Source organism: Rhea americana, unplaced genomic scaffold (genome assembly GCF_003343005.1).
Source record: "Rhea americana isolate MKP2758 unplaced genomic scaffold, rheAme1 scaffold_56, whole genome shotgun sequence".
NCBI lineage: Eukaryota > Metazoa > Chordata > Aves > Rheiformes > Rheidae > Rhea > Rhea americana.
The window spans coordinates 383,317-399,025 of record NW_028186712.1 but is presented as its reverse complement, the minus strand read 5'-3'; the positions used below and the strand labels follow the sequence as shown (position 1 = coordinate 399,025).

The window sequence follows — 15,709 nt, the reverse complement described above, 5'->3', positions numbered from 1 at the left end:
AAAGAAACCCCCAAACCAGTTTCTACCATTCATTCAGACATGACCCTAACCCATCACTACCTAATGAAATGATTTCTAGTTATAAGAAAGGAGATTTAAATAAACAGGAAGTTCTCCAGTAATCTGGTAGTGCACAGTTAAGAACCTGGAGATATCAAACAAGGAAATTAAAACTTGCTCAGCTGTTTAAATCATCTTAATTTGAAAGCAGAATTGTAAACAACAAGATGAATATGGAAAATATCACCTCACTGTATCTAAGCACCATATAACTCTTTACCTAGTCTGCTACCTTGGAGTTCACAGTTGGTCTCCTTCTGTCAGAGATCATTTTCATGATCTCTTTATCCACAGCCCTGTCTTTCAGAGCACAGGGTTAACAAATTCTTTACTAAAATACTGTCATAGAAATCCCGGAACAATGATTGCTGAAGCCAGAGCCACTAAGAATCACCAACACACTTTCTGGTGACAAGGATGTGGGATGGCTACCTTTAAACAAACAAAGAACCTTATTAGCCCTCTACCCAAAGAGAGATTACTTGAAAGGAGAATTCTTCCATAACGTCTAAATTTCTGCTGAGAGCATTGTGCCCACGGATCCATCCTCATCGAACATTTCATAACTTACTCCTGGGCCAGAGATAAATTGTAAAATTTGACTGATGAGTGCTGATTTCAAGTGCATCCAAGCAAAAAAGCTCTGGATCTTGCATGCTGGCCAAGTCTTAAACAAGTAGCGGTGAAAGGCTGTGGGATAACAGATCCTGAAAAAGTGCTAGTCTGTACATCTGTACACTTTACACCTGTAAAGGAGTTAAGACTATGGGAATACAAACCTTCAAGGTGGCACAACGGTGAGGTTGGACCCTTGCAATCTGAATGCAACATGAAATAGCAGCTGGAAAAGCCGTAGCTGAATTCTCCTTTATATGCCATCACTGTGCAGGAAGGAGAAATTGTCTTTCCATGGATAGAGAGAACTTTCTAGCCTTGCAAGACAGGCAGAAGCACACCCACTGCTACAACCTACACAGAGACTCTGAGACAGCCTTAACTCTGCTGTTTTCATGTTTGTTTTACTGGTCTTCATGTAGTTTGCTTTAATTCATTCATTCATTACATAAGAGAAATATCTACACTGAAGAAATATTCTGCCATTCTCACTAGACTGTTCCTGACCATGACAAATTCCTGATTTTCAGATGTGCTAATATTCTTCAGTGTTAAGGCTACTGGACAGTACTTTTACAGTACAAGCTAAGAAAAAAATATAAACACATATGTGCTTATCCTCCTCAGAGTTTATTTGCATGTAATTTTATATAGATCACTATAACGTAAATACAGCATCTAATTATGTTGCTTTTTATTTCACTACAAAGAAAATATCATTTAACAAAAATGATAATCAGTTCCAGTTGTTACAACAGTTCAGTGTATTTCTTTTAAAATATCAGTGTATTGGAATGCTTTTCTTAGCCCTCTACCAAACAATATTCAAAGTGATAGAGAGGAAAATTAACCGTGATAGTGATCTATTCCAATATAGAATTCAGACTGGGGATGTTCATAAAGTCCTTTCAGTGTGAAGCCTTTCAAAAGGCTAATTTCAATGCTATATTATACCATCGTACTTCTGATTTTGTTTAAATGTAAACTGTATTAAAATACAAGTATTTATTCCAAGAACTGTGAAAAGATTTTCAGGGTTGACACAAGTATTCAGTAATCTGCAGTGGCCCACAGAAAAAAATGGGTAAAAGCATGACTTGAAATTGGTTACGGACCTCTTCCTCTCTGGCTATATTAAAGACAGAAAACAGAATTGTACAAAACAAGAATCATTCATTTTAGAACAAAACCAAATATGCTTTAAAATATGTGGAGCAAATTAAAACATTTCTCTTTAATTTGGTATGAACTCTACAGAATACTCTGTAATACATTTTCAAACATACAGGATCTTATTCTTCACAAAAAAANAAAAAAAAAAAAAAAAAAAAAAAACTTCCTAGCTTTATTAAAGACCCCACTTGAAAAATCTTAGCAGCACTCAAATTAACTACCTGGAACTTAGAGGAAAAAAAGAAAAAATATCTTAGTTTCATTACTACATTTTGAGACTACTTCTTCATGATAAGCGATGTTTCAGAAGTTATAAAAGTGCAAGAACATCATGTTCCAAGGTGAATGGCAGCTTCTGAAAATGGTGAAATCAGTATTACGAGGTCTCAATATTATTGAAATAAGTGAAAAGGGTGGGACGGGGACTTTAAGAACATCTCCTAGCATTGTATCACTGTAGTATGAACAAAATCCTCTTAATGAGCATCTTAGAGGTCTACAAAAAATAGTCAGGTGCCTTTTTCAGCTGTAGCAAGCAATTTGACAAGCAGCAAATAAGCAGTACACAACAGCATCAGCAGGTCCGAGTCACTCAACCTACCCATTTGGCTGCTTATCATTTTTGTGAATCCTCTCATCCATTTGGATATACATTTTTAATTACATGTTGGACTTCATTGAAGAAGAGGAGCCCAAAATGAGGTCCCACAAACCTTAAGGTTACCTTTTAGCCAAGAACTTGTTATTTTTTTTTTTTTTTTTACAAAAAATACTTTTAACAAGAAGCATTGATATATAATGAACATTTGAATTCTTCATCAAAATGATAGAGGCTTACAAGAAATTATAAATATCAGAGAGCAGGACCAACCACTCCCGATAAAGATCTGTAAGCAACAATTTAAGAATGCCAGCTGCTCTGCAATGTCTTAAGTAGAATTTTGTAATCTCAGAGCTATAAAGATGTATTTTTCTTTCTACCTCTTTCATAAAGTTTCCTCAAAATAGGTTCTAGCAACTTGAGAGCTCTGAAATTATATGTGAATATTAATCCTATATTTTAAACATCTAGTACTACTATATTTAGTTTCAGAAAGCTTTCTTAGAACAGCTTTTTAATACTTTGCACTGGTACAGTATATCAGCACTTCTTCTATGGCTTGCTTCTTCAGCGAAGAATATCCATATCTTCAGTTTAGGATATCCATATTCTGAAGCACAATAGCCACTCTGCTGGGAATGTACACCTAATAAAAAGATAACAAGAACAAGAATAGCTGAAAAGAACCATGAACCTCACCAGATATAAGTTCTAAATAAGATAATGAAAAACACACACACAATATCTTAGCTCTTTAAATTTATCATTTGTGCAATGTGTCATTGCTATTAATCACATTTAAAGTGTGATTGAGTGCTCAGTCCCCAGCACTTGAGTTATATAAAATGACCCAAAAGTTATAAGCTTAAAAACAACTTAATTAACTTAATTGCAGTCTTTCCTCTTCCTCTCCCTCTCATATGGTGATATATTTTAAAGTGGATACCACTAGAGGGCCTCATATGATTTACAATGTCCAATTAAAAAAAAAAAAACTAAAAAACTAGGACTTCTAGGTCAATAGACGCACAATAAAAGACAAACTTTTACGACAGCATTTGAACACTCTTCTGCAGTTGCCCCAAGATCCATGACGTCATTTCATGCAGGTAAGTTCCAGCAATATGACACAGCAATGCATTCTTCCCATGCCTGACGTTTATGGAGTTTCAGTATCCAAACAATAAATTCACTCTCAAATACAGACATAGATTCAAAATAACCACTACATTATTGCCTTTTTCTTTACTCTTTTTACCTAATTACCATGAAAAAGATCACATATAATCAAAAGACTTCTCATAGATCATAAAAGAGCCCATGAGAATTTTACACAACATTCCTTCCATATTAAAGTCACAATATGAAAACAAAACTGTTATGTACTACCTACCAATTACCTTGATATACGGTATTCCATCAATTGTCAAGTGTAAGAACATGTTTTCTGAATAAGTCAATAAAAATACAATTATAAAAGGTAACAAGATTGAAGATTATTGGCTTCATTTTGACAACATCCTCTTTTAGACTATCCACTATCCCTTCAGAATGTCTAATATTCCTCAATTTCAACTACGTTATCTGCAAACTATAGTCCGATGGCATGAAAGGCCTTCATAGTCTGCAGAACAGAATAAACTGAAAGAGCAAAAGAGCTTTAGGAAAAGGAGAAAAGAACAGCTGATCTTCACTGAACCAGAGAGAGGCATGTCTAATGCTCTTTAAAAGACAGGAAATATAATGATTTCTCCTAAGGTTTCAGTGATAAATAGCTGCTACAAATTTGTGCAGAGGAGGAAATACTTAATCAAATTAACTGACTCAGAATGTCTACATAAATGAGAGATTTCAAAATTGCGAATTGAGAAATTCAGTGTTCTGGATTTATATGATGAAGTTGAAAAGGGAAGAGAAGGAAATAGGAATAATTTTTCTAAGAAAGTATGTAAGAAGCTACTACAGTTGTAATAACAAAAATAAAATACAAGATATAATACTTAATAATAAGTCAAATCTTAGAAGTAACAAATTAGCCTAGTTCCTTCAAAGTCAATTTACACCAGCTGAGAATCTGGGAGCAGTTTGGAAGCACTCTACCAGTTCATTGAGGATGAGAATCTCAGAATTGTTTTTTAGCACTATTTCAGAATTTGTGTGAAGTACTGTACTTCAACTAATTAGAACTAGGTTTTCTGTTTTTCATGAAGACACGTAAGGCCCCAATAACTGCTAGTGTATTATTTTAGGCATTTCTTTTTTTGGCTGGCCAAATTGAATGCTAGTTTTAATGCCTACTGATTTGGTGCTTTTAAAATAAATCTTAGAAGAGCCAAATTTGACATTATCTCCTAATCTTATCAATTAATATCATTAATCAGTGTAACCACCTTTAAAACTTAACTGTAAGAACAGCAAAAATTTATAGCATGAATATTGAATAGCTACCATTTTAAATTAAGTATTCATTCCACTGCTGTAACAATGCACTTAGAAGGAAAAAGTAGTATGCAAATAAAGTAATAGACATCTCCTATTACAAATTCAATAGGACTTGTTTTTCAAAAAGTCTGAAGTACTACTGTGCATGTATTGTGTGTGTTTCTCCTCACCCCTCTTTTAAGCAGCAAGATCATTTGGGAGAGGAGATGGGAGAGAAAGTGACCAAAGACTGCTTGTGTTTTGCGGTGTGAGATGAAATATGGAAGATTATCTACAACTCAGCGGTTCTTAGCTTTCTGCTTTCTCACCTCCACTTCCTCCTATTCTGACACCTTTAATCCCAGTGCTCAAATTTTACACTCCAATATTGTCTTCTTTACATTCTCCTATGATATATTTATACATATTGATAAGATCCTCCCCAATAGTTTTCTCTTCTCCAGGCCAAAAAGTCCCAGCTCTTGCAGTCTCTCCTCATATGAGATGCTCCAGGCCCTTAAATCACCTCTGTGACTCATTGCTGGATGAGTAAATCCATGTCTCTCCTGCACTGGAGAGCTCAGCACTGGACCAAGCACTCCAGTCTTACCAGTGTTGAGGAGAGGGGAAGAATCATCTCTCAATGTTGTGCCTAATGCAGTTCAGGATACTGTTGGGTCTTCATTCCTACAAGGATGTCCATGTTCACCTTCTCTGCAAAGCTGCTCTCTAGCTGGTCAGCCCCCCAGCCTGTACGTGATTATTCTGCTCTTCCCTTTGCAACATCTGGTGTATCAGTCACTTCTCCCTTGTATCATCTGCAAACTTGCTGAATGCATTATTCTTTTTCCTTCACCATTTCTCACCTGAACTACCACTTTTGTAATGAGAGATCACAAATTTATTTCTATTTATTTCCTGTTTTTTCTGATTTCCTCCTAGCCATAGATCCCATATACTCCTGCCTATGCCCCTCTCCTCTGCCCCACTTGAGGGCCATCATGCTTGCTGAAATTGCTGAACTTCTTCAAAAGCCTGGCAGTAGCAGTGTACTAAGTAGCCTGTGCTCCAGCCAGGTACAGAAAACAAAACCCAATCTTTTAAAGTAACCTTTATAAATTCTTACATTATAATTGGCCTGCTGTGACTAGTGAAGTACTAAGTCACAGAAAATAAGAGGAACAAGCACTAGGCCTTTCACAGCTTTTCCATGCATTCTGAAGCTGGGAAGATACTGGAAATACGCCAATGCCATAAAGTGCTACTGGAGAAATATCTGCTTCTTAAGATGGGCTAAAATTATTGTACTAGACCTGTAGTATCAAGTGAAGAACTTTCACGGACAGGCAACTCAGAGTGTACCTGTAGGGACTGTTCCTCTACTTGCGCTTCAGGCTTGACAGACTAACCAGTGCTGTTCTTGAGCTAGACTGAGCAGTAAGTTCAATATTCAATTTACATTTATAAACACATGCTGACATGAAGATCTCCTCTAGCAATTTCCACAAACAGGATCCTTCCTTACTTCTCTGTTTGGCCAGATGTCTGCATCACCTGTAGGCAGCTGATTATTGAGTCTCAGCACAATATGCCTTTTGTACATCCAACTGCAATGTAACACTCTTGAGAATACAATTACTATCCCTTAGGAAATACAATCTAGTAGAGAATGCAACTATTATAGCACAGGTTATCACGAAAATATTGTCTTCCATTTTACTTACTATCTTCTACCAATTAATGAGTTCATACCTTCAGATCATTCAATAGTTTACAAAGTCCTTCACAGATTTTCTGAAGTTCCTGAATGAACAATTGTCTTGTAAAAATTAACTCTCTGCAGAATGTCTGCATTTGTAATGAAGACATACTCTTAAAAGCAGATCTAGGGATAGGGGCAAAGCATATAATGCATGTGCAGCTTTATTGTTTGTTAATCCAACTATAAGCTACATTGTTTGCCTTTGTGGAAATATGGTTTGTGAAGGAAATTGTTGGTGCTTTTGGGGATGTAGGGTGATGCTAACAGATGGATATCTGCCTCTAGTTTTGGCTTTAACACAGCAGGCATAAATTACTTTAAAATCCTTGCAAGTCTCTCCTTTGAGGAGGGAAATGGAAGAGAAAATTACGTAACAAACATTAGCTGTGCTTTGAAAGGAACTCAGTGATGAAGAATGGTAACATAATATACTTAATGTTCTTATCAAGTGAGTCTATCTTTCATTCCTCAGTATAGGTGATCCCCTTTCTGACAAATTAGTAACTAAAGAGGTCTTGAACTCAAACAGTTCTACAAAGTTGGAATGTAAGCTTAAATAACACAAAGACTAAGTTAAGAATAATAAGAGGTGTAGATTTAGGGAAAAAAATAAAAGAATGTAGTCTGCAAAATAATTACAAACTTCTACTCTCTTGATATGCCTCTAGACTATTTCTTCACTGGTAATTTTCTACAGTCTTACCAGATGTTGAATCCTTGCTTCAGACAGTTTAATAACAAGTCATAGCATATGGCATTCTGTTCTCTGCTCACGCAACATTTTTTTAAGCTATGTCACTCACTGCCAAAATGTCATGAATCCATTAGTTATGGGATAAGTTGAAAGGAAGCATCTTATTGTATATTTGAGTTCAGTCATTTTCAAATACACAGAAAGATAATTCCTAACTGAAAGCAGGTAAACCATGCCCTAAATAGTGGCAATGAATCTATTTAATCAAAGTCTCTATCTGAATGAAGAACTCTGATTTTTTTAAAATAATATTTTAATCCATTACTTTGATTCATATTGAAACACATACAAGTATTCAGTATTATAAATGTGCAAAAGCATCAAATAAAGGCTAGCATCCTCTGACACAGAAGCATGAATGCCTCTATTGCATCACTCAGTTCCGTCTTTAAATACTGAAAAAGGTAACTATAGTTCTTTTTGCATTTTCTAAGTAAGCCATCATGGATCTTTTAAGTCTTTAAATTATTTAGGTCCATGTTATAAAAAACATTTTTAAAGGTAATTCCAACACACTGAAATACACTAATGAAGATAATTCTGACATTTTATAATAGGTCTGTGACTCTAGACAAACTCCATTCCACTCAACATGGCTTCAAACTTAGCAAGATGCCTCTGGATTCAGCTGCTACAATTCAATCCATCAAGGCCTGCCTGCTCCTCACCCCAATTCAGTGACCTCTACAATTTCCTAAGGATGCACTGTGTCTCATCATTCCTGTTGCTGTTGAAGACACTGAACAGTATCAGACCCAGCAGCAACACATGGAGCCTTTGATTACCCAAGCAGCTGCCCAGTCATCTAACATTCAGTGTTTCTAGCCCATACTTCCTCAGCTCCCAGATAACAGTGTTAGAGGACAAACCTGACAAGGTTACAAGTCTTACTGCAATCAATACGGTAACCTCATGCACATAGCCAGTCATTTCATCATAGAAAGCAACTGGTTTCACCAGGCATGATTTGCCTTTGCTAAATCTGTGCTGACTCTTTCCGACAGACCTTCTTATACCTAACCTGCTTAGATAAGGATTCCAAGAGGATGTGATCCTTGACCTCTCCAGTGACTGAGGCAGTGACAGATCCCTTGCCTCCACCCCCCAGAAAAGAAAAAAAAAAATCCCTTCTTAAAAAAATAACTCAAAACACAGATTAACATAATGCTAACCTTCTGATCACTATGATTTTTCGCAGATGATAGTCAGCAGCCTTTCAATCACATCACTGAAATCTTTCAATATCCGTCTGGCCCCATGAATTTGAAAGCATTCAGTCTCTTTAAAGTATTTCTAACTCTTTTTTCCTTACTCTTTTTTTTTTTTTTTTGTAATTAAGTTAAAAAGCCTTGTATTCTTATTGTTTTGTTGAGCTATATGTTCTTGTAATACTTTACATAGAAGAAACAGGTTATTGGCTATTACAGGTGAATGCTGAGTTTCATTTAAAATTATAAAAATCAAAACTATGTAAGAAGTGATAACTGATTTGTCTTCAAGGGATGTTCTAAGAAAAAGAGCAAGATCATAAACAGAATTTAATGTAAAAGTGATATTATATTACACTAGTTTTTATCCCTTAACCTCCATTTAGTTATTTATGCTACAGAAATGTAAGAAAGAGGATGAAGAGAGTAAAACAATTGGTGATTTTCCAGGCAAGTTAGTTCAGTACAAATAGTTTAGCAGCAACATTTCCCACCCTAAGATCAATTCACTAAGCATCAAGAGACCCAGACACTGAGACAGGCCTCCTGGAAACCCTTTTTAAATTGCTTACCTTCTTGTGCTCTAATTCCCTTTTTCAAAAAACAGCAACAGCAACAGCAACACAAAAGCTAGGTATTCATCAGTAAAAGACATAACCAAAAATGGCATTTCTGATATTTTTCTCTTCCTTGCTGAAGAGGGCTGTCAGGACTTTATTCTTGTCCTCCGTTTCCTTTCATGTGCTGTCTCCAAATTATATAATTTCGATTACTGCCTTCACTTCTATTGATCTCTGCTCTTCTAACCTGCTTCTTTCTGATCAGAAGTTTTATCCTGTTCTCATTCACCATTTCATCAGCTTTACTTGATGAACATGGACAGAAGTGAAAACGCTATTTTCTCTAGTATTCTATATTTTGGTTTATAGTTCAGCTTCTTGACTATCATTCAATAGTATCATCCACTGAATCTCTCTTCTGTTCCAAGCCTCCTGCATTCACTTGAAAAGCCCTTCCAGGCTCTTTCTTCCCCCTAGAGTACTTAGGATTATACAATAATTCTGGTTGAAAAGGGCTTCAGGAGATCCTTCTGCTCAAAACAGTGTCAGCGATGAGATCAGACCAGGTTACTCAGGATTTTAGATATCTCAATAAATTAACCCTTTGCTAGCTACACCAATTGTTCCATTTTCTCCAAGATGTCACACAAAAACACTGCTATTTTAGGAAGCCATGAAGACACCAGTAAGAGACACACATACAGCAAGACTCGTAAGGCCTTCACAATGGAGAGAGTGGAAAATGGGGAAGGGAGAACACCAGATCTATGATAGAGTCAGGCTGACTCAGCTGTGAATGAAGTTTTTGACGAAGTTAATTTTCAGAGGTTTAGTCAACAAACTATCATCAAGATTCTTTGTATTCCCAATGGAGTATTCATCGGAAATAAAGTGAAATATTTGCAAGTTGAATTCACAAGGCAGATGGGCTAGCTGAAGACAACAGAGGGTAGAAATGTTGATTATAAGTCAAATAGATACAAAATATGTTTTTTGTTATCTCCTTTTTAACTTTTTCATACTGCTTGTCCATTTAAACTATGAGGTAGTTTCACAGTTTAAAGCAAAGAAAATCTAATACAGATCAAGGCTTCTGGCACTAATGCAGTATATCCATTTTAATACAGAATTAATACATTTTTACAGTCATTCTCTTTTCCACCTACATACATGGTGTCCCATTAAGACCATACTCTATTCACAGGGGCTATCTCAAAAATAGTGTAAAGTAATAAGTACTACTATTTGCCAGGAACACACATGTCCATGCTTTGTAGTCATACAAATGCTTATTTCTTATATTTGTCCACTGTAAACATCCAGCTAATTTCCACAAACAAGAGATTAGAAAAGCTAATAAGAATTTCTCTTTAAAATAAAACTAAATACTTATGAGTAGTTTTGTGTCTAACTAAATACACAATGTACTTGTGAACAACAATAGTTATAAGAGGAAACTCACCTTAGATACTTTGGAAGATCACAATACATAGCACTCTCCAACTATGTATAAAAAAAACCCAATAAGCAGGAAGTTCTACAGCTGACAATTGCTGTAGAATTTTCAGAACTGTCAGAACTTGATTCAGTGTCAAGTGCAAGCACTAACTGAAATTAGCTGAAGCTGCAATGAACCACTCTTCATCCCACTTGCAGGGGTTGGGGAATTAATAAAATAGAAAATAAAATAAAAAATAAAATAAAAAATAAAATAAAAAATAAAATAAAAAATAAAATAAAAAATAAAATAAAAAATAAAATAAAAAATAAAATAAAAATAAAATAAAAATAAAATAAAAATAAAATAAAAATAAAATAAAAATAAAATAAAAAATCATTTCAATGTCATTTTGCAGCAGATGGAAGAAATACTGGAACTTAGAGCTAGATCAGGCACTACAGAAAAATATCTGACAGTGCAAATTGCAGCTGGTAGATGCAGAAGGCAACGTCAAAAGAGTCTTTGCCAACATTTTCTTAAACTTTTAATTAAAAGTGAAGGCCTTAGACAATCTCATGTCTCTGCATCACTACTAATTGTCAGATACTGACACTATTTTGAGAATATAATTAGGCATCAATGAATAGATACACAGTTACTTTCCCTTCCTGCTTATAATTTATGTAAAACCTCAGACATTTTCGATTTCATTTTGTTAAATACCGCATATGACAAAGAAGGTATGCTTAAAATCACGTGAAATTCTGCCTCCATTTGTTTTTCAATTTACAGCTGTAAGACATGAACATGCAGAAAACCATTTCTCAGATTGCCTTGCTTTGTTTCTGTAAAAGCACTTCAAAAACTGTACTGTATCTCAACATTTCCCTTGTTATCTTCTACATTCCTTTTCTGCAGGTTAAGGAAAACTACAGCAACAACAGAAAAACCCTAATAAAAAAAGGTGGGTTAAAAAATAAGACAGGAGGAAGGAAAATGGCCAACAAAAACCTTTGGAAGCATTCCATTTTTTTTTTTTCAATGATCAATGGATATGAAGAGTTTATAAACCTTAATCCTCAGAAAGTAAAAATAATAAAAGATCTTGATAATATTTAAAACTTATCCCATTTCCTTGGTTAAAACAGCTTTTCAACAGCAAACATTCTTCATGTGTGCGCACATCAGGGGGATAGACAGTTAAAGACTACATCAGACTCTTAAAATTCAATACACAAATCCTGGTGATGGAAGTTGTTCAAATTACTATTTTCAAACCTAAGGGTCACTAAAAGCTTTTAGAACATTTCAGTCTGTGGGAATATTTTAACCTGTCAATATACTCAAGGAAGCAGGAAGTTGCACTTTGACATTGAGTATCATATATTAAGGCTAAGGTTAAAAAAAAACAACCCAGTAATAAGGATATTCTTAAAATAAACTATATAATTTCAGCTTCATTTGGTGTGAGGACATTGTCAGTACAGGCCAAAAATAAGGAACTTGAAAAAGATCACCATCTGAGGGGAGGGAAATCCAACACCTAGTTATTTTTTAAAAACTAATTTGAAACAACTAAAGAAAAATAAAATATTACATGTCTCAGTAATCTGCATGCTAATTTGCCAATGATATGACATAGTCTGCAATATTCCACTTAGGCTGCTTATTACTTGGAATATATAGAACAAAAAGTACTGTGGAGAGAAGAGTAAATTGTATCTGTCTACATATCTAGTTACAGTCAAAGATCTATGTTTCTGTCTATAATTATAATGACATTTGACACTTTTGATGTTGAACTTTTGATGGTGTACAAAACATCAAAACTACTGTTTTCATACAAACACTTAGTTCTGGTGTGCTACAAAAATACGAAAATGACCAAAACACAGACTGATTTCTAACTACATTTTACAGTAAAATTCAGTCAAATCACAAGCCTTAAAGAAATGGAGAAAAAAATTAAGAATTATGTGAGTAATTAAAGTTTTTTTTCCTCCCTAAAATCGAAGTTTAATGTCCAAGTATAATGACCAAATAAAGTACCAATAAAAGGCTTTGTACGTAAAGGGGTAGTAGGGTATATGACAGCAGCTGAAATGTGTCTGTGGCATTTAACTTCTAACTAGAAAAGAAACAGGCAAAACTAACAGTTTAAACAAGCATTCAAAAAGCACGTAACAAAAATCCCTCAGAAAAGACTATTAAGAGAACACTATGGAAGAGATAAGCAGAAATAAAACTGAGGTAAAGAGATTCTATTTTTATAGAAGAAAAAGGTTAACATCTTGATTTTATAAAGTTTGATTATGTAGCAAATTATGTACATTTAGATATGGGTTAACAATCCAGAACAGAGCAAGCAGTGAAATGGAAAAAATAGATTATTTAAATCAGTAATTACAATGGACATTTTTTGTGGATTTATATATGGAACTGTCAAGGTACTGCTGATGATTTTGAAATCTAACCCTTTAAATCATTACTGAACAGAACATGTATCATCTGTTCATCAGCAAAATTTTACAGTGAAGTGGTTAATACTGCTTATAAAGCTTACCCTTGATTCAGTTTTCTTTGCTCCAAGTATTTTATATTTTCCTTTGTCTTATCCTGCAATATCACTTTGAATGTTTATTAGGTGATGTTTTTAAAATGAATCACGTCACATTTAATCTTCTATTTTTACAATGTATTTTTTACACTATTTAAGTTTGACCTGAGCAGCAGAATTATTATTGCATTTGATTTCATTCTGTCACAGACCTCTGGGCATTTTAGCTGATAACATTTGCCAACACCTTCACACAAAATCTTATGTAATCATTAAAAATATTTCTTACTCGTTTTGTGGTGAAGGGGATCTAAAGTTTTTGAAATGAAAAACTTGAGTCTCATGCATTACCTAAGGTGAATAAGATAATGATAGAGGGGAAAAAAATCAGGAACAGTGTGACTTGATTGGGGTGAAGCCATAGACCTTTTAAAAGAAATTGGAGGGGAAGACATCTACTTGGATTTTATAAAAACTCAACTAATTCTAGAGCAACTCCCAAGCATGACTAGATTATCTAAGAGATGGGATCTAAATTGCTATTTATGCTAGTTTTATTGTAAAACAGCAACTGAAGGTGTTTACTGTAACTTTTGTTTTTTCTCACTTGGAGTTCTATTTTGTTGAGTTTGGTCTGGTTTTCCAGAACTTTTCCCAATTACTTTTGCTTGGTGTCCTTTATACTGGTATTTTACCTCTATGTAGTGCTTGTGGCATCTTCTGGGTTGTTGACTGAAGCTGCTCTGTGAATTGGATTGCTGAAGGATATAAAACAAACAATTAATGTGACCCATGTCCTTGGGTTTCTTCCTGACCCAGAAGTGCCATTGCCATGCCACAGCTTATGCTACAAAAGCGCATTTGCTGCTTTGCTTACTTGTCACATGCTTCATCTTCCACATGCTCTTAGCAAATTGCATCTTCATATTTTGTCACATTTTTTCTGTCTTGAATCACTTGCACTCATCATCTAAGAGTCCAAATGTAAAGTATACATTCCAAATTACAGTTAATTAGCCTGTAAAAGTTATTAAGTTAGTGACTGGAGAGCATCTGCCACTAAAACAAGGTATTTGAATTGGACACATGAAGCAAAATTCTGGAAGCATTAACCTGCTATGCATCCTTCAAAAATGAACTCCCTTGGAGCCTCAGTTTCTTTGTGTGCAAATAGGTATAAATACTTACCTAGAATATGAGGGCACTGTTGTGTATACTTTTAAAAAGTGTTCCCGGGATCTTTTTACAGGAAGAATGATGAAAACAAACGATTTTTTTTTCAGGTAATGATGCAGTTTTAAAACAAACCAAGAAAATAAATGCCACTACCCTGAATACAAGGCAATAGGCTGAGTGTGGGGGGTGTGTAAAAGAGAGAAAGAGCTTGCAAGTTACAGTAGGTTTCTGGAGCACAGCTCTCGGGAGAAGACAGGACACTAGAACTTGGATTTCTCCACTCTGTCATAGGAGAGCTATGGCACAGACCAGTGCACATATGCCACGTTTGTATTCTTTTACATTATAAATGTAACTTATTTACAGGAGTGTATATGCATATACATATATATACATCTCACTTATGCCCTCACCTATACGTGTTTATATTTTAGATACAGAAGTCTAGTTAGCAATATAAGCTTTCTCAGAACCTTTCCTGTGAACTTTGTCTTAATCTATATCATTTACTTCCACAGAAGAGAGGAAAATTATTCATGGCTTTTGTGAAGCTTAGTTTCTGTCGAGCTCACGAACGTTAGTAGAAGTTAATAAACAGATACACATTTTATGTGTGTGTGTGTGTGTGTATGTATATAAATACACACACATACATATATACGTACACACACACAGAGACCTTTTTTTATAACACATACACATAAAATGGGAAAGTTACAGATACATAAATTGTTAACTGTGATAAATGATTATGATTTCAAGAGCAATGATGAAAGCTAATTTTTGTTAGTCATCACCTCAGCTAACAGAAATTGTATGCAAGGATATGCCTCCCATTTTATATCTAAAGTGATTTGTAGGAAAGCCTTTATTCATAATTTATAGCAGTTTAGGACTGGAAACTCTTGAAATTATTGATGGGAATAGAGTAAGTCTGTTCTGCCTTGCAAAGTTTTTCTGTAAACTGAGTAGGAAGAAAGCCTGTTGGCAAATGCATGATTTGATGCAACTCATGTTTGTGTATTTAAGCAAATGATTTTAGAAAAGCTTTGAAAATATCAATTTCTACAGAGCTTTAATCACAAAGCAAGCACGAAGATGGAATTTCTCAGATATGAAAATAAAGTAAATGAATGATGATATTCAAAATGACAATTCAAAAGCACATTAGAAGTATTTCATGCATATTTGCTGGCAAGGAATGTTTTGTATGTCAAACACTTTATTCTACAAAAGTGCATTTAAATTTAAATGTAATGTTAAAAGAAAAAACAGTGAACATTATAGGTCATAAATAAATCATAAAATTTTCATCTCCACTCTATTTATACAAAAGCTAACTTTGAGAAAATAAAAAAGATAACAGCAATGTACCTAGAAT

General features: G+C 34.6%; 1 protein-coding gene across 2 annotated transcripts in view; it reads right to left on the bottom strand.

Moving 5' to 3' along the window:
- Positions 1–1,286: 1,286 nt before the first annotated feature.
- Positions 1,287–15,709, bottom strand: part of GBE1 (1,4-alpha-glucan branching enzyme 1) — a 147,956-nt gene continuing 133,533 nt past the window's right edge. The window contains exons 16-17 of one of the 2 annotated variants that reach the window (XM_085318906.1): positions 13,848–13,910; positions 1,287–3,095 (exon numbers count right to left, since the gene is read on the bottom strand). In XM_085318906.1, coding sequence (XP_085175032.1) covers positions 3,039–3,095; positions 13,848–13,910 — 120 coding nt within the window. In that variant the 3' untranslated portion in view covers positions 1,287–3,038. The remainder of the gene's footprint in view (positions 3,096–13,847; positions 13,911–15,709) is intronic. The other variant, XM_085318908.1, reaches the window with a different exon arrangement.